At 42.3% G+C, this 25644-nt stretch overlaps 1 protein-coding gene across 2 annotated transcripts in view; it reads right to left on the bottom strand.

The window, feature by feature from the left end:
• Positions 1-25644, bottom strand: part of PRKG1 (protein kinase cGMP-dependent 1) — a 353715-nt gene that overhangs the window by 66061 nt on the left and 262010 nt on the right. For both annotated transcript variants that reach the window (XM_054288351.1, XM_054288352.1), the window contains exons 7-8: positions 23767-23861; positions 2090-2155 (exon numbers count right to left, since the gene is read on the bottom strand). In XM_054288351.1, coding sequence (XP_054144326.1) covers positions 2090-2155; positions 23767-23861 — 161 coding nt within the window. The remainder of the gene's footprint in view (positions 1-2089; positions 2156-23766; positions 23862-25644) is intronic.

Raw genomic sequence — 25644 nt, 5'->3', positions numbered from 1 at the left:
TCCATCTGATTAGGCAAAGAGCATGTCTGGGAAAAGGAAAATATTTGGCAGCTTCAGTGACTTGTGTCACACCTCCTGCTGCAGGGAACAAATTCCAGCTGCAGGGAACACCCACTCCCTGCTCCCACTGCCGCCTCCTGTGTCACTCCATGTTCTCATCCACCACCACAACTCAAAAGATGTAAAAATTTCCTCTGTCTGGATATAAAAATTGGTTCTTTTTTCCTCAACCAATTTCCCAAATTGCCACAAGTCCTGGGAGTTTATCTCCACATGAAATGATGCTCCTGCTGTTGTCATTCCTATAAAATAACAGCCTAAGGAAGAGCTGGGACATGAAATTCAGCCCTGGCCAGAACACAGAACAGCCTGCTCTGAGCTATAAATAGGGCCACCAATAGGGTCACTTTTCTTGCCCTATAAATAAGAATTTTTTAAATAGTGTTACTCTGCTAATTGCACAGTGTTAATAGAATCTCTGAGGTAGATTAACCACAGCTTCATCAGTTTAAATTTAACTTGTACTTCCTCACTATTTCAAGGGCACTGACTGCTGAGGACAAGGCACAGGAGACAAGGAAAGGAACAGTTTGGGGAATTATCAGGAATGGGTGACTTGAATTATTTGGGGTTTTTAACTCTCACAGTGCAAACCAAAAATACCTGCTGCAAAAGTGTAAAAATAAAAAGTGTAAATTATTCATTGCTTTTTGTTTCTCTGAATTAATGACTGCTAAATTATCTAATTATTAAAAGCATAAAGATTATCAAAATATTATCAAATTCTTCTTCCTCTCTTTGCCCCACAGCATGAGAAGGGAGGGTGGAGGTTTTACCTACAGGGTTGAGAAAGGAGCCCTCAGGTGTTCCCCATTTGTGTTCAATGGACAGACCATGGGTTTTGCAATTAAGAATGAATTAACATAAATCAGAACTTATCAGGATTACTGAAGATTTTCCCCAGCTCAGCCAGTACAGAACGCTGGATTTCCAGAAATAGAGGCCTGGGAGATAACACAAACCACTGGTGTCCCAGCAGGATTGAGGGGATGGAGACCAGCCCTAAAGGAGGACAGAATCCCATCTCTCACCAGAACACAAGAGGGGCTCCAGAATTTCTTCCAGGGATCCGCAAGGATCATGGATCCAGCTCCTGGACCTGCCCAGACACCCAACTATCCACACTGCTCTCCAGACCCACAGGTGGGTCCTACATACTTCAAAAATCCAATGGATTTATTTTCTTTTCCAACATCAGCAATTTTTTATAGTTATTCCACAGTTTTTGGCTCCCTCCTGCAGGTTTCTTGGGGCTCCTGCATGGGGGGGAGGCAGTGAAATTCTATTCACCCTCTCTGTGGGTTTCACAGATCCTTAGCACATTCCCATGGAAAGATTCCCATCATCTTGGGAGTGTCCATACCTTGTTCTAATCTGTGCCAGTGCTGCACAACAGGAAAACCAGCCCAGGAATCATGTTCAATTTTTATGTCATTTTTTAAATCCCATTCCCAGTAACTGCAGAGAGCAGCTGGACTTGCAGCACTGGAGCTTCCAGGCACAGTTTTGTTCTGTATTAACCCCCCTTAATTCTCTCAAGCTTCCTGTATAAATTATTATTTTACTCTTCTGATCTCCTGCATCTCCTCTGAGTGACAGAGCTCCCAGCAGGGCTGTGGCCTTCTCCCAAGGACTCTCCATCTCCAAATGGACTGGGATAATACCTTGCTCCAACATTCACCAGGAGCAAATGCTGTGGAATTTCCACAGTAATTCCAGCTCCTCCTTTATTTCCATTTGGACTTTCTGTGATTCTAATTGTCACTATTGAGCTTTGTAATTGTCACTGTTGAGTTTTCTAATTGTCACTATTGAGTTTTGTAATGGTCACTGTTGAGTTTTCCAGTTGTCACTGTTGAGTTTTGTCTCGATGATTTAGGGGCACCTTCCGTCCATTTGTCAATTCTGTGACTTTATCACCTCAAATTAAGAAGCCGCTCTGGAGAAGATGATCCAAGGTTCTCATTAAACTCTGGGAAAGGTCTAAACTGGAGTTTCCCACCAGCCCCAGGCAGAAGGAGGAACTTACTCTCTGTCTATGACCAGACAAGTGACCGCTTCAGCTGCGATGACGTTGGCTGTCCTGACATCCTCCCTGCAAGAAAAAACACATTTCTCCAGTTATTTCCATGGCAATCTTCTGATTTCCAACACACAGGGCTCTCCAAGCACTTTGAGGACAAATTGCTGGCTTCCACAGCTTTTCTTGCTGTTTTCATCATCCATTTAGGCGAATAAAAGACTAGAATTCCAAGACTAATAAAAATAATCAATTTAATTAATTTTAATCAGGTGGATTTGTTGTTCCAGTGTTTAAGAGTCAGTGCTGCATTTTCTGGGTTCGCTTTATCCCAATTTCCTCCAACCTTTCCATGTTCCAAAGGTTAAGTGGATTACAGTCACTTACACCCCTCTTTTGCACACCCCTCATTCATTTAGGCTGGAACACCACTCTAGGTTCCAGTGAGGAAGAAAATCAGATTTACAGGTGCTGTTAGGAATAGAAATTCCCATTTAAAGACTGGAGGCATTAAAAGAGGAATAAGGTTAAAAAAGGGTGATGCACATGCATTCTTCCTCTGAGGTCATCATTAATTAACTTTAATTTCTTCATGTTCATACCTTAAGAGCAGAGCAAGCAGAAATACATTAATACTCCAGCCTGTGCTGAAATGCTGATTCTGAGTCTATTTGGACTGGAATTAAGTGTGTATTCCTGCTAATTAACCTCACTGATAAATCACATTGTGCTAATTTAAAGCAATGAGAAAGGAGTAGTGGAATAGCAGTGGATAATTATCTCTATTAACTCCTAAAACTTGGGTAAATACAGAGAGGATAAGGAAGGATAATATTGAATTCCTCATTAAGTTGCTGTAGCCAGCTTTTGACAATATATTGATCCATTAAAATGAGAATTCAAATTTGTTGTTGTCCATTAATTCCCATTAAAACTCAACACATTTGTCCCATTATCCCAGATGCCACAAAAAGACATTTATCCCTGTAAATTTATGGATCACAGAAATTATTTGCTTACTGTTGTATACTTAGATGATTACAGACCAGGAAAATACAATAAAATTGGGGGCCTCAGCTCCAACATTTTCGATAAAATTGGAAATGAGGTATTCAGATGCAGAAGGGACTGTTGTAATTTCTGTTATTTTCTGTTAATCCATCCTTCTCTAGAAGGTGACTTTGGCCAGCAGCTGCAGCACAGGCAGGGACAGAAATCCATGGCATTAAAGGCCAATGAAACCTTGGAAGTACAAGGCATTAATTGCGAAAGAAATTACCAAGAGGGGATTAAAGGCAAGAGCAACCACCAGCAAGTGCCCAGCACTAAATGAGAGAGCAACTACTCCAAGTAGGTGACATTAAACACAACAAATAATTACTCCAAGTGCACAGAACTCAGTGCAAAAGTTGCTATTACAGGTGCATGCTATTAAGAGCAATGAGTAATTACTACAAGTCCAGGAGCCATTCCTACCAGTGCACAGCATTCAGTGGAAAATTAACCACTAGGAAGTGCACAGCTTTAAATGCAGAAGGAATTACTACAGGTGCATGGCATTAATTGCAGGAAGTAATTACTACACACGAACTGCACCAAATGCAAGAGTAATTACAATAAGGGCACAGCACTAAATGTAATAATTACTATAATTACTACAAGTGCAAAGCATTAAACCCAGAAGTTACTACTGGTAAATGCACAGAATTGAAGGGAAAAGTAACCACTAAAAGTGCAAGACATTAAATACAGAAGTTACTACTGGTAAATGCAAAGCATTGAAGGAAAAAGTAACCACTAAAAGTGCAAGACATTAAACAAAGAAGTTACTACAAGTGCAAGGCATTAAATGCAACAAATAATCATGGTATTAACTGAAACAATAACTACTACAAATGCAGAGCATTAAAACCAAAGGTAATTACTCCCAGTGCGCAGCATTAAATGAAAAACTAATTACTAGTAAATACATGAAACAAGTAATTACTACCAGTGCAAAGTATTAAATGCAGAGGTTACTCCCAGTAAATGTACAGCTTTAAAGGCAAAAGTAACTACTACCAATGCAACAATAAGTGAAAATACTGCATTAAATGGTTAAAAAACAGGTTAAAAAATAGTAAAAATGGTTTAAAAATGGTAAAAAAACAGGTAGTTTAATTACTGCAAGTGCATTAAATACAAGTAATTATTTTAACAGCACAGCACTAAGGAGATATTAGAATTGTGATGTGTAAAACAGAACATATTGACAATTAATTAATGAATTAATTAACTAATTCCTGGCAGTGCCCCACCACCCCCTGTGGCCATAGGGAGGAGAGGAGAGCACTGACTCGGACACTGCCTGGCCTTCATCCCCTTCCTCCTCCTCCTCCTCGGAGCTGCTCCCCGAAAATCCGCGTTCCTCATCCGTGGAGCCTCCCTCGCTCCCCGAGCGCTCCATGGCCCCGGCTGCTCCCTCATTCCCCCGGGACACTGCTGATCCCCTGCAGCCCCCAGCTCCGTGCCACCCCCTGGCACGTGCCAGCTCCCCCAGCCCCGGGCTGGGCACCGGCACAGGGGGCACAGCTGCTGCGGGGGAAACCCAAGACGGGAGGATTTGGGAGCCCTCAGGACATCCTTGGCTGTGGAAAATGGCCAGAAATGCCAGCAGGAGACCTCGTGTGCCCTTTTCTGCTCCCTAGCTCAGCAGTGGAATTAGGTGGCAACAAAAATCCACGTTCCTAAATGTTCTCAGGACTATAGGACACGAAACAACACAGTGCAGACGTGCAAGGTAAAAGAGAGTTTTAAAATTTCTGACTCTAACATTTATAGTTTTCCAAAAATGACAGTGGATTGGAGGGTGACAGTGCCACCTCTCCAATGACACTGGACAAGCCAACAGCCTACCAAATTTTCCTCCTCTATAAAAGAACGCAAAACAATAAGTTATTTACAGAAAGTGTGAGAGAAAGATGGTTACAAGAACGTAAACATCAGAAGGCTTAGAAAATCTTAAAAAAATCAGGGTGGCATGCCACCACACCAATGGAAACACGAGGATGTTATCTAAGGGATGAAATGCACGGATCTGTTTTCCTCCTTGGAATTGTCATCTCCAATGACACTGGACAAACCAACAGCCTACCAAATTTTCCTCCTCTATAAAAGAACGCAAAACAATATGTTATTTACATAAAGTGTGTGAGAAAGTTCGTTACAAGGATGTAAACATCAGAAGGCTTAGAAAATTTTAAAAAATCAGGGTGACATGCCACCGCACCAGTGGAAACATGAAGACGTTATTTAAGGGATGAAATGCACGGATCTGTTTTCCTCCTTGGAATTGTCATCTCCAATGACACTGGACAAATCAACAGCCTACCAAATTTTCCTCCTCTATACAAGAATGCAAAACAGTAAGTTATTTACATAAAGTGTGTGAGAAAGTTGGTTACAAGAACGTAAACATCAGAAAGCTTAGAAAATCTTAAAAAAATCAGGGTAACATGCCACCACACCAATGGAAACATGAGGATGTTATTTAAGGGATGAAATGCACGGATCCGTTTTCCTCCTCGGAATTTACAGCCAACTTCACCGCATTGGGAAGTTACAACAATTTTGCTTTTGACAAGGTGTCAACAACTCAATTTCAGAAGAGATAAGTTTATACTTCAGCCTCTGTCTCGTGGTTTCACCATAGACTGCCATAATTTGCTCTAAATGTAAAAATGTTTGAGGTGATTCCCAATTTTTTTGCCTTTTTTTTGCCTTCCTACATCCCCAAATTGCTTGAAGTCCTGCTCCAGTACCTTCTCCCATAGCTCCCACTGCTCCCAACTCCTTGGATAGGGACTCCACCTCTGCCCTGGGTGGTCAATCCAATGTTTGACAGCCCTTTCTGTAAAGGAATTTTCCCCAATATCCAGCCTAAACCTCTTCTGGGACAATTTGAGGCCGTTTCCCTTTGTCCTGTCCCTGTTCCTTGGGAGCAGAGCCTGACATCCCCTGGCTGTCCCCTCCTGGCAGGGAGTTGTGCAGAGCCACAAGGTCCCCCCCGAGCCTCCTTTTCTTCAGGCTGGTGGAATTCCAGCAGCATCTCCTGAATTTTTTCTTTTAGAGCCCTCACTGCCATAAAGACAGAGCTGAATTTCCTTGACCAACAGAGCCTTGAAAGACCTGAGGCCTCAGCTTCATAAATATTCCAGTCAATTATCACAAACGGCTCCTCTTTCTTTGTAAATCTTGTTGTACAACCCTTGGCAGGGCTTAAACCTTTCAGCTGGAGCCACTGGGAGTAAAAATATATTTTAGGAGCTAACAAGATGCTCACAAGGCATAAAACAAAGTATTAGAGGGAGGTGGTACATTTTCTATTTGAAGAGTTGTACATTTGGCTTATATTGAGTAAAAAAATGGTAAAATAGTATTTCTGAAGCTCAATGAGCTGAATTGCTGTTCTAAGAAATGTTTTGTTTTGTTTTCCCAATACCCATGAAGATTAAATCACATGGGGTTTTTGCTACATGTCCTCAAACTGGCGTAGCTTGGAGTCCAATCCCTCCTGTTGTATTTCATTCCCTTTTAGGAAGTGAGATTTTAATGCCTTAAGGAATTTTTACAAGATTTTTTATGAAATGGCTTTTCAAGTGCAGCTTTTTCTAATGGCACCTTTTATTAGTTTCACATTAAAATCTATAAAAGTTTAGTAGAGCATGCTGTGTTTATTAATCCCAGTGATACATTTTTACATCAAAGCCAATGGCAAATGGATGTTGGGTTCTCAGGAACATGAAAGGTTGGAAAGCCAAGCTTTGGTCTGTGTGGGGTGGATTTCCCCCATGGAAATCAGGCAGATCCAGGGGATTGATGCGAACATGGGTTACAGAGTTTATTAAATTTGGAGAAGAACTCCAAAGTGATCAAGTTCAGTCTTTGGCAAGGCTTGGAGCAGCCTGGGACAGTGGAAGGTGTCCCTGCCATGGCAGGGCTGACACTGGGTGAACTTTGAGGTCCCTTCAAACCCAAACCATTGTGTGACCCCATGGACACAGCCACATCCAGTTCTTTCCTGATGTTCACCATTTCCTTCCCTAAAAAATGAGGATAAAACCTCATTTCTTAGCTCAAGAAACTGGAGAACCTCTAAGCACCACCCAGAGCAGGTGGGTCAGTGCCTGGACCTTGGGGGCTGCCCTGCAGAACCTGCCTGGGAGAGTGAAACCTCCCATCCTGTAGGACCTCAGGTGATGAGTGCTGAGATCAGCTCAGAATGCTGTTAATGAAGCTTTTCAGAAATAAAAAATGAGGCCTTCCCTGGTGGGTTTTCAATTATGCCACAGGACTATCTAGAGGTTCCTAATTTGCTGCTATTTGAGGTTTTTAATGCATTTTCCCATCTGCCAGCACTGTACACTTGACCTTGTTACAATATTCTTAATGAGGTTGATTTAAAGCATTTAGGACAAGACATGTCAGATAGGTGAAAAAATGGGAAAAATCAATTATTCGCTTAAATTTAGCAATAAGAGCTCAAAGCCCAGCATCTCTATCTTCCCTTCTATTTTATTGGGTATTTTCTGATTACACCATGACTTTCAGGTGGGAGATAAGAATCAGCTTTACTGGGTATTCTGAGGAGTCGTACCCAAATTTGGTGATCTTCTATCCTTTAAAAAGAGGGATTTGCCTACCTGGAGACTTAAAAATTGTCTTTTTAAGGCTTTGATTGCCTTTTATTTCTATAGATAAAATAAAATTAAGTAAAATTTAAAAATAATAATAATAAATAAATAAATAATTTCTACTACTTCGCCTGCATCTTGACCTATAGTTTCAGCAGGGGGAGATGCAACAATCACCTGCCTATTCTTGATTTAATAAAAAAGAAATAAATAATCAAGGTTTTATGTGCCAAAACCAAACTAAATCCAACTGGCATGGAAAGAAATGAATTTCTGGCCCTGGTGGGGGTGACCTGGCACCAAATATGAAGGTGGAAGATTCAGCACTCAGCACTGGGAAGGCACAATAAAAACCTCAGCAATTATTACAACCATCATTTCAAGCCATGATGACCCCTCAAGAAACCTGGTCATCCTTTTATCATTTTTATGAGGTGAGCGGGTATTTAAGAACAAATTGGGATGAATTCCAACATGGTGTTTGAATCTGAGGCCATTCAACACAAGAAGGATTCAAAGCACTAAAAATCAGGAGCAAAAGTGCTCCACCTCCATGGAAAGGTCTGCACTAAACCACCTCCACTGTTAAAACAGGCAAGAATTTATGGAAATTTAATTATGAAATAAAAGGATTTTTATAAAATAAAATATCTGTCAAAAGAAGAAATAAACCTCAAAGCTTAAATAAAATATCTATGGGAAAAAAGCCCAGACATGAGGCTGAATTATAGCCCTGGATTTTGTAAAACAGCACTGGAGTAGTCTGGGAAAGTCACCTGGAAATTAAGAATTACATTTTCTTAATAAATGTTCTGATATTAATATTCCCATGGGTCTCTCAGGCTTGGCAGAAAGTAGCACTGGGTGTCCTTGGGATGTCAGTGTGTCCATGGGAATCAAATTCCTCCTCAATTAGCTTTCTAAAAAAGGGGAATTTGGGTGCATTCAGGACAAAGTGAAGTTTTAGATAAAAGTTTGTGTCCTCTGGGAGTATTCACATTCCAAATGTGTGTTTGAAGGAAGGATTCCACTGTTTAAATGTCCAAGGAGAGGTTGGTTTGGAGGAGCCTGGAACAGTGGAAGGTGTTCCTGCCCATGGCAGGGGTGGGAATGGATGGGATTTAAGGTCTCTTCCAATCCCAAAGTTTAGGGATTGACATTTGGGTTTGATATTCCCTAGATATACAATATACAAAGAAAATAATAACTATTTATCTCCTGACAAATAGCACTTTCCAGATCCACAACTCACAGGTTTTCAAACCCCAGAGAACACAATTCCCTGTGGCTCTCTCTCTTTGCTGGAGCCAAAGTTGGACTGGAACTTCCAGAAGCTGGAGTGCCAAGGGAAGGTGCCAGATGGATTTGGGATGTTTGCCTGCACACCTGTGCAAAGTGGCACCCTCAGCTCAGTTTCCACCCAGGTGTCCACACTTCCAAGTGCCAAACAGCCTTTCCTGAAACACCTGCCCGCAGCCAGGAGGGTCCATATTAAAAATCCCATTTCAGCAAAACAGAAATTCCACCTTCTCTTAACTCCACTGAGCTTTTCTGAGTCCTTCAGGCAAACAGAGGGATGGATTATTGGCAGTGCTGGCGTGGGAACACTGGGAAGGCAGAGAATCATGGAATGCTTTGTGTTGGGAGGGCCGTGAAGGATCATCCCATTCCACCCCTGCCATGGCAGGGACACCTTCCACTGTCCCTGGTGCTCCAAGCCCCAAAGTCCAGCCTGGCCTTGGGCACTGCCAGGGATCCAGGGACAGCCACAGCTGCTCTGAGCACCCTGTGCCAGGGCCTGCCCACCCTACCAGGGAACAATTCCTAATTCCCAACATCCCATCCAGCCCTGCCCTCTGGCACTGGGAAGCCATTCCTTGTGTCCTGTCCCTCCATCCCTTGTCCCCAGTCCCTCCCCAGCTCTCCTTTAGGCCCTGGAAGGAGCTCTGAGCTCTCCTGGAGCCTTCTCCAGTGTCTGTGGGCTGCCATCTGTCACAGCCCCTGCTCTGCCTTTTCTCTGGGCACAGAAACTCCATTTGTGTCACCCCTTGAGCAATCCACCTGCCTGGGAAGGGAATTCCAATTAAACCCAAGGGCTGCCACAACACAGTGAGGATCTACACTGCAGGCATTCCCATGTCCAGCTGAAATCCTTATTGTGGCTGTCTTTCAAAGCTGAAAGAGATGAGCACCTCATCCCTAACCCTTTGCTTCCAAGTCCTGCATGGAATCTGTTTTTAACCCCTGTAACTTGCACCCATCCCACCATGGCTGGATCTGCTGGCATCAGGACAAGCAAGGAATCACAGAATTGTTGGAAAAGGATCATTGAGTCCAACCAGCCACCCAACAGTGCCCAGTCCTCCCCTAAACCCTGACCCCAAGTGCCACATGCACAGTTTTAATCCCTGTAGGGATCCACTGTGTCCCACTGGTGTTTCCCACTGCTGAGGCGGGAACAATGCTCAGAAATCCCTCTCTGCTGATGGTAAAACCATTTCCAGGGGTTTTTCCATTCCCACTGCTCCCAGGAAACCCTCAATGCTACTGATATCACTGTTTAATCAGTGTTTCCAGCAGCTCAGAAAGGCAGGGAAGAGCAAACACAGCTAGAGGAATATTCTATAGGAATTAAAACTGGTATTTGTAGGTAAACTGTGGCTTAAGTTCAGTCTGAAGTGACAGAAAAACCCAAATCTGAGTGACACAATTCGGACACTGGGATGGTAGAACCTCCTTGCCTGCCAAACCCATTAATGATTCAATTACTTGTGCAATTTATTCAGAATTATTGTAATGAACCAGAGCCTCACTAGGCTGTAATTAATTATATTCCCCATGTGAAACAACCCAGGGGCACGAAATGGCCACTTATTCATTAAAGTGAAATAAAACCTAACCACACCCCATCCATTGCTGTTTTAATCAGCCAGTGGGAGAGAAGAGCATCTTTAAGACATATTAAATGTTAATTATCCCATTCAAGGACAAATCAATTAAACCTTGAACAAATCAGAAGAGTTTCTAGAAACTGGTGCCTTGCAGACCTACCCTGCATAAAGAACTTATCTGCCAGCCTTGATCAGATCATTCAAAGCCAGGCAAAGCCAAAAACCCAGGAAATGCCAAAAACCCAGGAAACTGGCACAGATAAAGAAGAAACCATTGATTTGCATTATTTTCCTTAAAAAAGAAGGGCAGCAACAACAGAATTCAGCAGCCAGAGCCACGTGAAATGGTCCTTGACACATTTTGCTCATGAATGACTCGGCAGCTTCACTTTAAAATTATTTAATAAGAGACAAACACAAAGAGGGAATAAGAAGACATCCAAGACAATTGATAAACTGATCCCCACCTTTTCAACTCCTTCCCTGGCAGGGTGGGCAGGCCCTGGCACAGGTTCCCAGATGGGGCTTGGAGCAGCCTGGGATGGTGGAAGATGTCCCTGACATGGCATGGGTGGGATGAGCTGATTCTTATGCCCCTTCCAACCCAAGCTGTTCTGGGATTCAAAGAAATCCAAGTCCCTTTTCCCATGGCTGCCTCATCCCTCTCCAAGCCCTGGATACCAGCAACAGCTTGGGCCTGGATGGAAAATGTGGATCCCCCAAATTGAGAAGTGATCCAGGGTTTCTCCTGAGCTCCAGCAGGAACACAGGGTCATTGTCCCATTATGACTTCAAAGTTCCTGACAATTAAAATCCTTCCCTTCTCCTCTCTCCCTGTCCTTAATCTGGAATCTCCACATGGGAAAAGTATCTTCTGTGGCCATAAAAGGAGAAATAAGGCTACAAGGTTAACTCCAATACTTTATTACAGGCCTTTCATCAAGAGATTCCAAATGATAAAACATTTCCTAAATGAGCCTGCATTTCTTGGAGATGTCCTGCTTAGGGAGCTTTATCCAAAAAATATCTGATATTGCCCAAGGACACACTGGGGGCGAGTTTAAAATCTGAATTTTTCCTCTTTTTTTTAGCAGCAGGACAATAAACCAACAGTGCAAAAGGCTCTGATTTTTGCAGCATTACAAAGAGTTTCAGCTCTCCCAGGTTTCCCAGGTAGAGGGATCTCTCCTAAATCTCCAAATTATTTTTTACTTATTATTTCTCCAGGTGTCTAAGAGCCTGTCCAGAAAGGACACATGATGAAAGAATTAAAAATTTATAACTGATATGATATTATATATGATATGATATGATATGATATATGTGATATATGATATATATTATATATATGATATATTAAATTATAATATGATATATACTATAATATGATATTATAAGATATATAATATGATTATGATACAATATACTATAATATACTATAATATACTATAATATACTATACTATAATATAATATAATATAATATAATATAATATAATATAATATCCATGCCTATAAATTCTGTGTTCTTGTGGACACCCCCAAATCCATGGAGATTAGATATATTCCCATTTTCCTGACAATAAAGACCAGGCTCAAGAGCTTTTTCAAGCAAACAGTGGCAATAACCCCTGTTAAATACCAGATTCCTTAGCTTAAATTACTTCTCTTGGGATTTATTCCCCCAGGATTTTTTTTAAAGCAGCTCCAAGTTGTCATTTGGAAGATTTAGCTTGGAAATGATGGAAAACTTCAGGAAAACTTGAAGCAGTGCAATAGGTGATGCTTGGAGAGTTGCCCCAGAATGGTGCAAAAGTCCTATTTTAACACAATTGTTTGGGGGTGAATTTCCCAAATATTTAAATCCAAAATTATACTACAGGATGAGAAAATAAATCAGCAACTAGGATAAATGCTGAGTAGCCTCCTGTAATTGTAATTTTCAACTTTAAAAGATCATGTTCTATATAAAACTCCAAAACCTTCCCATTTCTTCTCAATTCCACAACTGCCAACCTTCCATTTAATTACAGCCTGACTGTGGACATAATGAAATTTAGCAGGTGCCTTAAGGATGTGTAATTTACAGCCTTAGACTTCAGGAATCAAGAACTGGATTTTACAAACCCAGGGGCTGAGGGGGGAAAAAGAAATTAAATATAAAAAATTTTGATGAATTTAAACCTCTGCCAGCCCCTTCAGCAGCCAGAGTGAAATTGCTTCGTTAGAGAAGTTCTGCCACATAACCCTAAACCACTTTTTCAGCCTGAACAAACCCAAGATTAAATTGGGATGAAGGCTGCCCACAGCTTTAGTAGTTTTAAATGAACTTTTCCCTTTTTTATTGAATATAAACACAGCTAAACCTCTGAAAATGTCTGTTCCATCCAAGGCATGCAGCTCAACAACTCCCATCCCTCCTGCTGGATTTGGGACAACCTGTGGTGAAATTCACGGAGAATCACTGACACCTTGCTCCAAACAGCAAAAGCCTGCAGAGACCTTCATGAAAAACCTCAATTTAAAGAAATAAATAGAGGAAATGTAATTATTGACAGCAAATCTTCACTTTCTAGGGAGTCTCAAAGCCTGGGCAGCTCTGTGGGTCTTTACTGGGAATTCCTCCCAGGCTCAGGAGCTTCTGGAAGAAGCCCCAGGATATTTTTCAGAGTGAAATAAATGGGTGTGGGATGTCAAAATCACCAGTGGAAAGGTTGGATGGGGGCAGGTCATGGAGGCAAAGAGGAAGAGTTGGGGTTTGAGGCAAGAAAAGTGAGGAGTCAGGGCCCAAACAAAAGGGTCAAAGCAGTCCTGATGGATAACAGCAATTCCCTGGATCCCTGGCAGGGCCCAAGGCCAGGTTGGACATGGCTTGGAGCACCTTGGGATAATGGAAGGTGTCCCTGCTCATGGCAGGGGTGGCACTGGATGGGCTTTAAGGCCACCATTGTCCCATGTCCCCAAGTGCTACCTCCAAGCATCTTTTAAATCCCTCCAGGAATGCTGATCCCACCACTGCCATGGATGCGTGTCCCAGTGCTTGACAACATTTTGGAGGAGAAATTTTCCTTGATATCCAACCTAAATCTCCCCTGGTGCAACCTGAGGCTGTTTCCTTTGGTCCCTTTGTGTTTAAATTACAGCAAGCAAAATGCAAGGCATGAGCTGATATTATTCTGTATTTTAGAGGTGGAATTATTTTAATATGGCTGTAATAGAGAACATTTGATTATTTAAAAAGCACAGTCCTGAACATTTAATTACAATGGTGCCTCATAATGAGTGGGCCCTGCATCCCAATTCTGGGTTACTGAGCAGAAAACTCCCACAATTTTCTAAAATTGATAAATTACAGGAATTTTAAATGGAGCTCCAAAGCCTGACACACAAACCCAAATCCACCCTAGGTATAAAAAAGAATTTGAACAGGAGTCACATCACAAGGTGCTGTAGTAAATTTAGCTATACATTTAAGCTGATATTCCAATTTTTTTGTTCTTTTCCCCTCTTCAATTCCATCTTGTTGTAACCTGCTCTGAGGGTTTGTTGACATGGATTATCCTGCCTACACTCCATGAATTAATTCCTACTCCTGCATCCCCCATAGGCATCTTCACTTGTTTGGGTGGTTGTTTTTTAAAGGAACTTAAGAGAATTCAAATTCACGGCTGCATTCCTCAGTTCCACTTAATGCTTACAAACTTGAACTGAGCTGGGGGGAGTATTTTGATGGAAGCATTTTCCCAGGGAAAATGTGAGATTTCCTCACTGGAACTCTTGTACAGGGATTTTTGTCTCCTCTCATTAAAAATACATTTATTTCAGAGCATGCATTTTTTCCCCCACAAGAATCATTTGTCCTAAACCATCATTTTGACACAAACATCCTCATTTTGAAATTCTAGGATAAAACATTTGGATCTAACAGTTGATGGTTATTATTGACAGCAAGGACAAAAATCACATAGGAATTTTTTTCCCCCCATTGTTTCCTTTTTTTCTTTTGCACAACACAGGAATTGCCTGCAGAAAATCATGAAAAGAGGGAAAAGGGAAGAGTTTGGAGCCTTCAGCTGTTTCACACCCTCCAGATGGGAAAACAAAAGTGCAATCCCAGGGTTTTGCACTTTCCAGGAAGCAAGAACCAGATCTGACCCCTGAAATCTCTTCCATCAGCACCCATTCCACTCATCCCACTTCAGACAGGAAAATAATTCCTCCAAATTGTGCTACTTAAAAAAATATATAAATTAAAACTATATTCTTTTGATGTGAATGGTGCTCTAGCAGCTTTGTTAGCAATAATATTTTTTATTTCCTATGCAGCAATTTTAGTGCAGCAATTTTTTTTCAGGCTCTGAAGGAATATAGAGGAAAAAAGACATTGGAAACATTTTTGGAGATGTTCATTGCAGCAAAAAGAAATATATGGGTAACTATAAACCTTCTGTAGTGCTGCTTTGCCCCAAACCCCTGGAATTCTGCCTTTCTTCCTCCATCTGGCACACTCTGTTTGCCCAATATTAAATAATTTTTTTTTTATTTTTGATTTTTTTAACTCAGCAGGAAGAATACTGTCTCTGGTCTTTAGACAACATCTTCAAAAGAAAAACAAAACAAAACAAACAAACAAACAAAAAAAACCAAACCAAGAACAATTTGAGTTCCTGGGCTATGACTCAGTTGGATAAAAGCAAGAATAATTCATAAGCTGTGATTTTCTAAACCAACAATTGTCTTTAAGACTCCAAACCACTTGATTATTTACTAACTACATTTGAGACATCAAGTTGGGTCTGAGCGTAACTTCCCCACACAAATTAATGTTTTTTATGCCCGTTTTTGATTTTGATTTTTTTAGACTCCTAGAAAGGTTTGCGTTGGAAGGAACCTTCTCTCCTCATGGCTCTTTTTCCCTGAGGGAGATTTTGGGTTGATGAAAATATTTTAAAGGCAGACATTAAAAGGCTGAGAGAATTGGGGTTGTTCAACCTAGAGCAGGGAAGTTTTGAGGTGACCTCATTGTGTCCTTACAGTGCCTGAAGAGGACAACAGGGAAGATGGAGAGAGATTTTGGACAAAGGATGGAGCGCCAGGACAAGGGGGAATGGCTTCAAACAGACAGAGGGGAAATTAAGGTGAGACATTGGGAATTAGGAATTGTTCCCTGGGAGGGCGGCAAAGCCATGGAATAGAATTCCCAGAGCAGCTGTGGCTGCCCCTGGATCCCTGGCAGCGCCCAAGGCTAGGCTGGACAGGGCTTGGAGCAGCCTGGGATCATAGAAGGTGTCCCTGCCCGTGGCAGGAGATGGAATTTTAAATCTTTAAGGTCCCTTCCCACTTAAACTACTCCATGATTCTGATATTTTGTTTCTTTTTTTTTCTTAGAAAATAAATGAACAAACAAGGTGAATTTCTGTGCACTAGCCTTTCATTCCTGATCATCCCCATCCCTTCAGAACCAGAAGTGTTTCCATGAGGATCTATTTGATCATCTTAAGGTAGTACCAGCTCTCTGCACAAAAGTTAGGAAAAACCCTGAGATTATAAACTGAGCTGTTTGTCAGAACACAGAAGTGCACTGCAGGGTGCTGAGTTCCAGCTCCAAACCTTGAAATAAATATAATATTTTATGTACATTATATTTATATAGAAATATATTACAACAGTTTTAAGACACAGCATTTTCTTTTCTATAAAAATTGTGGTTCTTGTTAACAAAAAAGTTGGGCTGAGTTCAGAATATCCCAGAATGGTTTGAGATGGAAGGGATTTTACAGATCATGTACTTCCAGCTGCCTACCCATGGGCAGGGACACCTTCCAGAGATCCTCACAAGTCACTGAATGTGCCAGAAAATGTAAAGGCAGTTGAGGAAAATTGGCTTCACCTGGCTTGTTGCCACATGTATAATCTCAGACAACAGATTCTAAAAATCAACAAGTCAACTGCACATCTGAGAACTCAGAGGAATGGCCTCAAGCAGCAGATGGCTCATCCAAAAAGGAAAAAAAAAACCAAACAAGCACCATTAAAAGCCCCAGTCCTACTGTGGCAATTAGTGCCACACTTTAAAGTGTGCAGGAGGAGAAGGAAGATTTAAAAACTGCCTGAGGATATTCAAGCCAGCAAGGATCAGAAATGATTAAAGCTGCAGCTCTGGTTCAGAATGTTGGTCAGCAATTAATTCTGGGTGCTGGAAATGCCATGTTTATGGAGCTTTGGGAGAATCCATTCTGTGCTGTGATTTTAGATAGGAAGAGAAAATAATATCAATTCATTCCTGCTGGAAAAGCAGAAATAAACTGTTCCTCAGGAGTGCCAGTGCAGTGTTCCCAAGCAGGATACTGTGAGAGCCACCACACCTTGCTCTGCCCTCTGGGAAATGTCCTTTCCAGCTCATTCCTTCAAATATTGGCAAAAAAAGGCCCAGAATCATGGAAATCGGCACAGAATTCTGGAATGGTTTGTGTTGGGACCTTAAAGCTCATCTTGTCCCAACTTCTGACACGTGCGAGGACACCTTCCACTATCCCAGGGTGCTCCAAGCCTTGGACACAAAAAGCAGGATTCTGCTTTTTGGGGATTCTACCACTTCCCTTCACTCTGTTCCAATGCTTTACAACCCTTTTGGTGAAGAAATTCTTCCTGATGCTTATCCTGAACCTCCCCTGGCAACTTCTTCTTCTCCTGTCGCTTGGTACCTGGGAGAAGGGCCTGACTTGGAGGCAGGGAAGCAAACCCATCACACTTGTAACACTGGAATTAAACCACAAAGGGCCTGATGGAAATTCCACAATTTTGCAATCATAAACCTCCTCCATCTGTTCTGGAGTTGAGGGTGTTGTGACCAGGCCACGTTTTCCACCATTAAATTGAAATTTTTGCCATGGGGTGTCCTCAGGAAATCAATCAGCTCCAAGGCCCAGCTGCCACAGGAGGAGCTCCAGCCCTGAGGGGAGCAGATGGTGACACCATCCCTGTGTCACTTTGCTTCTCCACTTGCAGCTGTCCATCTTTGGAGCTCTCATCCTCCAAAGCCTCTTGGGAGGGTTTTGTTTCAGGGAATTGCCAACAGCTTGCCCAAAACCTGAAAAAGCTTCCTGAGCCTCAGGGTGATGGGCCTAAATCCATCAGGGATGGATCTAAATCCATCAGGGCGCCCACCTCCCTGGCAGGGAAAGGGAAATAAAGGCTGAAAGATCTTCTGAGATCACCCAGTGCTTGCAAAAATTGTAAAAAGCATCTGAGATAATGGATGACAAAAATTCCAGCCAATCATTGGAGATTATGTGTCAGATCCACAGTCCATGAGATACACACAGAGCACAGGCATTGGGAAATAGGGGAAAAACATCCTGAATTTATGGAAAAAAACCCCATTATTTAGCAACAAGGGTGGCAAAAATGTTTCTCAACTTGCCAGAGTTGGGTTTATTATTCTTTTGGGGTTGTTTTTATTCATTCTCCTGCACATCAACACTTGAAGCACTGCTTCCATTTTATAGTGGCCTCTACATATTTACATCTCCATCTCCATGGAGCTCCTGGCTGGAAAGCGGCATTATCCTGCATTATCCTGGACTGCATTCCCACCCCATGGCTGCTTTTAATTCCCTTTTCTACTCTTCCAAACTGGAAACAGGGAATGTCTCAGCATTGTGGCCAAGGAAAGGCTTCATGCCAAGAGGAATCACTCCAGGAGAGAATTTTCTCTCATTCTACATCCCAGCCCATTTTTCCAGCCCTTTCTCATCACAAATTCCATCTGCCTTCCTACACCAGAATTTTGCTGCTTCTCAAGCCCTTTCCCAACACTTTTTGGTGGTTGGATGCTTTTTCCCAAAAACACATAGATTGCAACAGAAGGAGCTGTGGTTCTCCCTGAAGAAATAGGGATTACAATGATATTTTCCTAATTTCATCCTATAGGATAAATATATCTTTTATTCATATATCTATATATCTATATATCTATCTATATCTATATATCTATATATCTATATATATCTGGAAATGTCACCCTGAGATGAAATTCCTGCCACATTTAAACTTGTGTGCCTTCCTCTGTGTCCCAGAGTGACAAACATTTCCAATTCTCCATTCCACTCAGTTTTCCCTGGAAAATTCAGGACCATGGGATTCATAGGGCAGCAGATGGGGAAGTTTTAGTGGGAGCAGGGGATGGCAAGGAAGGTGTCCCAAGAAAATGGAATATAACTCTCATTATTCCTGGGAATTTCAGTTCAAGGACATTGGAAAAGGACTCAGCCCATAAAAGTTGCAGAGAGGAAAGGGAAAATGGAAAAGGGGAGAGAGCAGAAAGAGAAAAGGGAAAAGAGAAAAGGGAAAAGAGAAAACGGGAAGGGAGAAAGGGAAAAAGGGGGAAAGGGGGAAAATGGGAAAATGGGGAAAAAGGGGAAAAAGGGAGAAGGAAAAACAAGGGAAAATGGGGAAAAGGGAAAAAGGGAGAAGGGGAAACAAACAAGGGGAAACAAGGGGAAACAAACAAGGGGAAACAAGGGGAAACAAGGGGAAACGGAAAAGGGAGAAGGGAAAATGGGAAAAGGGAAAACAAGGGCAAAAGGGAAAACAAGGGAGAAAGGGAAAACAAGGGGAAAAGGGGAAAAGGGAAAACAAGGGGAAAAGGGGAAAAGGGAAAACAAGGGGAAAAGGGAAAAAGGGAAAAAGGGAAAAAGGGAAAAAGGGAAAAAGGGAAAAAGGGAAAAAGGGAAAAAGGGAAAAAGGGAAAAAGGGAAAGGGCTCCTTTCCAGGACAGCCAAGAAACCTGAAAAAAGCTGGAGAAGACAAGGAAGGAGAGAGCAGGGCAGCAAGGTGTGGCATCCCAAAGGTTTCTAGGTTTGGGTTATGAAGTTTTTAAAGAAACACTGAGTTTTTCAGTTATTCCCTGGGAAAAGGAGCAATGGAAAGGTCAGATTAGTCCATGGAAATTGGGAATTTAGAGCAGGGAGCAGAGGAGCAGGAGTGGGGTGATCCCAGCACCTCTTGCAGAGTTAATAGAGATTTAATAAAAAACAATTAATTTTGGAGTCAGATTCAAGAAAAAACCCTCTATAAGAAAAGGAACAAGTCCTACTTCTATTGATGTCTTGTTCTCAGACAATTTAATGCCAAAAGCTTTTAAAAAGCTTTTGGCATTAAATTCAGCTCCAACATTAACTTCTGAATAAACAGAGCTCTGACATCAGCAGCTGCAATCCTGATTGGATTATTCCTGATCTGATATTTCCCATGGGCATTCCCAAGCTTTTCTGGTCACTGATGTCAACATCCATCAGAGCATTTCCCACTATTCCAGGTGGGAAATGTGGTATCAGGTTCTGCAATGGTCAGCACAGGAATTGTCCTGTTGACATCCTACCCATATCCATGGATATTGTTTTACTGTTTCAGGAAATTATCAGGGCACAAATCATGCCCCAGGGATTTGGGGCAGGTAGAGCAGAGCTGATTTCTGTAACTTAGGGAAAATAACTACCAGAGATGGAGATGTAAATGGGAAATAGCACAAATTTTCTTGGAAGCAGATGTGTTGTCCCATGAGGAACAGCTACCACCATTCTCATTTTCAGATCATCAAGAATGTACCAAAAAACCAGATATAAATCAGTCCCAACAGCTCAGTTATCACTGCTGGGGTCACCAGGGCATAGCACCTTCTGCACAACCCAAAGACCACAATTTGTTCTTCTCCCTTCCCCACAGAGCAAATATCTTCCTTATTTTCCAGGACAGCCCACAGGGCAAATGAACAAACTCAGCAGTTTTCAGAACAAACCAGCATTAAAAATCTCATCCTAGATGTGCAATAGAACAGTCTTAAAACCAGCTGGCGTTCTCATGCTAAAACATGAAATATGTTTGTTATAACTTTGTGCTATTCCTGTAGGTTTAAATCATCCATATTCTCATTGCTTTTCTCAGTAGGATACACCTTTATATTTATGTTTATACATAAATACATCCAATGAACATGCACATGTTATGGAAGCTCTGTCTCAGCTTCAGCTTGGGCTACTCACCCATATTCTTCCTGTTTTGCCACTGCCCAGGGGTGTTTAGGCCCCCTTTTTTATAAAGCAAAGCACTCACCTTGAAGTCCCAGCTGGACCTCAACACCTGGCCAGTTTGGTCAAAGCCTTATGAGCCAAACTATGAATATTTCTATCAAACCCCTCCTTCTCCTGCTCCATCACCAGCTCTCCAAACATCAGCCCCCTGCCCTTGTCCACTGTTCCAGGTCCAGAACTCCTCCTGAATCCCAAAACCAGATGAAACCCACATCACCCAAACCCCTGGCCCTGTGTAAATGCAATATATGATGGAATGTGCAGCAGAAAGGAGGCTTTTATGGAATCCCAGACTGGTTTGAGTTGGAAGGGACCTTAAATTCCTCACCATTCCACCCCTGCCTTGAGCAGGGACCTTTCACTATCCCAGGGTGCTCAGAACCCTCATTTTCCTAAAGATCTGCTCTCTGTCCTCATTTCTTCCCTCATCATTTTCTGCCTCAAGACTCCTGCCAAATGCTTAAACCATATTTTCCATCCAATGGGATGGATGACTGCTCCCAAAACACCCCTCTGGAAGGGGCTGTGCTGTGCTCCAGATGTTCTGGAGCAAGATCCAGCTGTGTGAGGCCAGCAAGGCAGCAGCCCCTAATTCATCAGCCAGTTTTAGTACCTGAGCCACACTGAGCTATTCCCATTGAGTTATTACTGAGTTCAGCACCTGAGATGCACTGAGTTCTCTCCCTGTGCTGATTTGAAGGAACTTTATTGTCACACTATGATATTTTCTGAAAAATCTCTTTGACAGGATTTTTCTCCTGAGAAGATGAGAAGCCTCAGCTTCTCCATGTGTTGCTGCTCCGGAATGTGGCCTGGAGATTGTTTATCCAAACATGTGAATTGTTTTAAATTATTGGCCAATCACAGCCAGCTGTGTCAGACTCCAAGTCTGTCACGAGTTTTTATTATTCATTCTTGTTAAGCCTTCTGATGTATCCTTCTCTTTCTTTGGTATAGTTTTAGTATAGCATTTTCTTATAATATCATAATATAATAAATCAGCCTTCTAAAAACTTGGAGTCAATTTCTCATCTCTTACCTCGTCCTGGGGACACCAAACACCACAACACTTTATTTCCATGCTGATACAAATAATTATTGCTTTATAATAAATCTTTACATTATGTTTCTATGAATGTTGTTACACAAATGTTTTTACTGCAGTGAAGAAAACAACACCTGACTGTGGAGCACCCTAAATTATGTCATGCTAGACTGCAAATGATCCATCTGCTGCCTCCAATTAGCCAGGAAGGTACGAGGGGCCTGGGAGAGGATGTGGATCATCATTTCATGCCTTGCTCTGCCAGTGTGCAATGGGATACTGGGAACTAATGGGTGCCATCTGCTGTGAGCATGGAAAATGGGATAATGCACATCAGTCCCTGATGGCTCTGTCAGGGACATATTGCTGGGAGGGATTTGTTATCCCAGCTCCTGCTAGGCTGCATTTCTGCATTAGTTTCTATCTTAATGAAGAAATGATTTGTAGCTCTTGTTTTATTCCATGCACACAAAATATATCAGGTTTTAATAAAGTGTCCATTAGTCTGTAAGGTCCATTCCAACCCAAACCACTCTGGGATTTCAAGCATTGCTAAGGCCCTGGTAAAGTTTTTAAAAAATTAATCAAATATAAAAAAGGAAAGAAAATAGAAACCAAAAAAAACCAATTTTATGTCAAGCTCTCAGCCATAGCTGTATTTTACAGCAATCCTAAAGGTTTCCCAAGTGGCCAAACAGGGATGTCTCACACAATCCTCACAGAAACTCATTAATTATCAATTTATTTGAGCTGCCAAATGTTTACATTGCAATATTTTCACATTATTCCATTTAAATCTCCCTGCAAGACTCCTGTGATTGTCAGCAAACTGGAGGGATGGTTCTGGAGGAATTCTCTAGCAACAAAAAAAAAGATCACAGAATGGTTTGGGTTGGAAGGGGCCATCCAGTGCCACCCCTGCCATGACAGGGACACCTTCCACTGTCCCAGGCTGCTCCAAGCCACATCCAACCTGGCTTTGGACACTTCCAGGGATGGCAGGATTGTGCTTTCCCTGCATGCTGAGAACGGTCTCTCAATAATTATGTTTCTATTTCTATATTGAATATTCAAATTTATGCAGCCAAGTATTGCAAATTAACTGATCTCAAACTACTCTATTTGAAATGCCAAGGAATTCCTGCCCATGGGGATGCTCTGTGTCACCAGGGCTGTGAAGGGATGGAATCAAAATCAGGATATTTGTTCAATAACCACAATATTTTGTAATTAAGGAAGAGATTCATAAACTTGAGATTTGTGCTTGATACATCTCTGGCTGGCAAGAATTGCCAGGAAATTCAGTCTTCAAATATTCTGCCACTTCTTATTGTGGAGAAGGATGGTAGAGGAGGGATTGACCATGTTACTACAGCATCCCAAAAAAAGCCCAAGAGCTCTAGCACCCAGATAAACCCCCCAGGAAAAGATGCTTATCCATGAAGATGAATGAGTGTCCCAGATTCCTGCCTTAATGAAGCCTATTTTTATAGCCTGAATATGGATTTGCAGTTTCTCTTCTTTTAGCTCACGTCCAAAGGAAAATGTTTATATAGAAGTGCTCACTGACATCCAATTTCCACCTCCAAAATCCTATATAAATACAGAATTTAAACCCCCCAAACTGCTCTTCTTTCAGCCATCCACCCCATCAGGATAACCACAATTATCCTTTTCCATACAGGAATAACACTCCAGAGTTGCAAAAATCAAACTCTTTGAGCTTCCAATGGATGTTTAGGGAAGGAAACACAAATATAAACTAATTTTTTATGTCCACAAGCAAGGGACTGTCTACATTTGGCTGCTCAAGTGCAGAACAAACCCATTCCTCACTGAGGTGGGGCCTCCTTCTAGCACAAATCCAGTGACTCCAAAAGAATAAATCCGCTCCCAATCTCTTCCCAAACGGCCAGAACCACCTGAAAGCTGCAAAAATCCTGGAGAAAATATCAAAATTCAATATTTAATTCTTAAGGAGCACTTACCCTTGGAGGGCTTTTTCTCCAAACCAGTCCCCCTTGCCCAGAGTGCGCAGGAAGACGGGATCTTCACTGGGAGAGTCCTCCCTGGTGACATTCACCTGTGGGAAAGTCAAAACCCCACGGGATTCAGGGAACTTTTAATTAACACCTAAAACCTCAGAGGGGAATTTTTTTTATCTCCTGGATCTCTCAGGAAAAGCTCCTTTAGGAACCATGGGATTCCTGAACCCTGCATTCTTCTCTTGGCATCCCCAAACAACCATCCAAGAACATGAGCGGTGATTTTTCCTACTACCTCCACAAAAACACACAGCTTTGGATTTTTGGGAATGTTTTTAATTCTGGACATGGAGTTGGCTGCACAAGCACAGTCACAGGAGAATAAAATTCCAAAAACTTGCTGTGTATCTATCATTTATGGCCTAAAGCTTCCATTAGCTTTGTTCCACATGGCTCCCAGCATTCCCAAGTTCCCTGAAGGGACAGGAAGAACACAAATCACCACCATTGGGGCACAACTGAAGTGTCCAGTTTGGGGCATTGCAGGATGGAGTGTGGCTCTGCTCTCTCTCTAGTTCAGGATGGGGACAACTCCAACTGGAGCAGAAATCAAATATTTCCATAATTTCAACCAGAACTTTTGCATGTGGAAATTGCGAAAGCTAAAAGGTGAGATGTCAGGCATATCCTTTTGGACTCAGTGATATCCTGGTGTAAATTCCCTATTAAATTAAAGTTGGGGCCTGCACCTTGTCCCAGCTCTTTAAGGGATTGCAGAACCAGTGGGTTTGAGAGGTTAATGAGCAGCACACAGTGCTGAACACCTGCACTGACTCATGGAAGGGCAGGGAATGTGGGATGGATGAGCCAGGAACACCCCTGGACAAACAGAGGGAACTTCAATGCATATTTCAGTCCTTTTTTCAAGATTTCCAATGATCCCAAGCAAAGAGTGTTCAGGGATTAGGACAGAGTGACTTCTACAATGTTCAAAGCTCTGAGCCAGCCTCCAGTGGGGAACCTGAATAAAATTGGTGCCACATTGTGGGTTTTAAAGGGAAAAGGGTGGGAAATGACACAGCAAGGCCTATGCTGCCTCTGGATGTGCAAGCAGCACTTCCCAAGCAGAAGGGAATGAGCCATTTCCATCCAATATTATCCCACAGATTCCTGCACACAGCATGGTTGGAAATCACTTTGATTTCTGCTTGGTAGGACCTGGGGAAACAAGATAAAATAAATACACTAAAGGAGCTCAGGACTGGGGTCAAGTGGGGTGGGTGGAGCTGACAGGGAAGAAGGGAAAAAGGAATTTGGTCCTAAAAGAATTATCAATATAGGATGGGCTAGAAGAAAACAGAGCAGAAGTTTTCTCAGTATTTCTGAGAGGAGTGATGGGCTCAGAAATGTAAAAAATTATCTCTGCTCACTTCAGCCTGGAAAAGAGGGCTCCAGGGCAAAAAGGTACAGAAGAGCTAGAAAGGGACCTGGGACAAAGGATAGAGGGACAGGACCCAGGGAATGGCTTCCCAGTGCAGAGGGCAGGGATGGATGGGATATTGGGAATTAGGAATTGTTCCCTGGCAGGGTGGGCAGGCCCTGGCACAGCTGTGGCTGCCCCTGGATCCCTGGCAGCGCCCAAGGCCAGGCTGGACTTTGGGGCTTGGAGCAGCCTGGGACAGTGGGAGGTGTCCCTGCCCACAGCAGGGGTGGCACTGGATGGGATTTAAGGTTCCTTCAATCCACACAATTCCATGATTCTTTGTGACTCCAGACACTGTGACGTGACAGGCATGGCAGACACTCCCTAAGGAGCTGTCCCTGATCCTGCTCACGCTGCCTGCAGACACTGCAGGTGTGCTCCCAGGAGCTGCTGCCAGC

The sequence above is a fragment of the Melozone crissalis genome, unplaced genomic scaffold (genome assembly GCF_028551555.1).
Source record: "Melozone crissalis strain CALT ecotype California unplaced genomic scaffold, PUWL_Pcris_2 ptg000062l_1, whole genome shotgun sequence".
NCBI classification, from domain to species: Eukaryota; Metazoa; Chordata; class Aves; order Passeriformes; family Passerellidae; genus Melozone; species Melozone crissalis.
The sequence above is the reverse complement of the archived record's forward strand: the minus strand, read 5'-3'. Positions and strand labels throughout refer to the sequence as shown.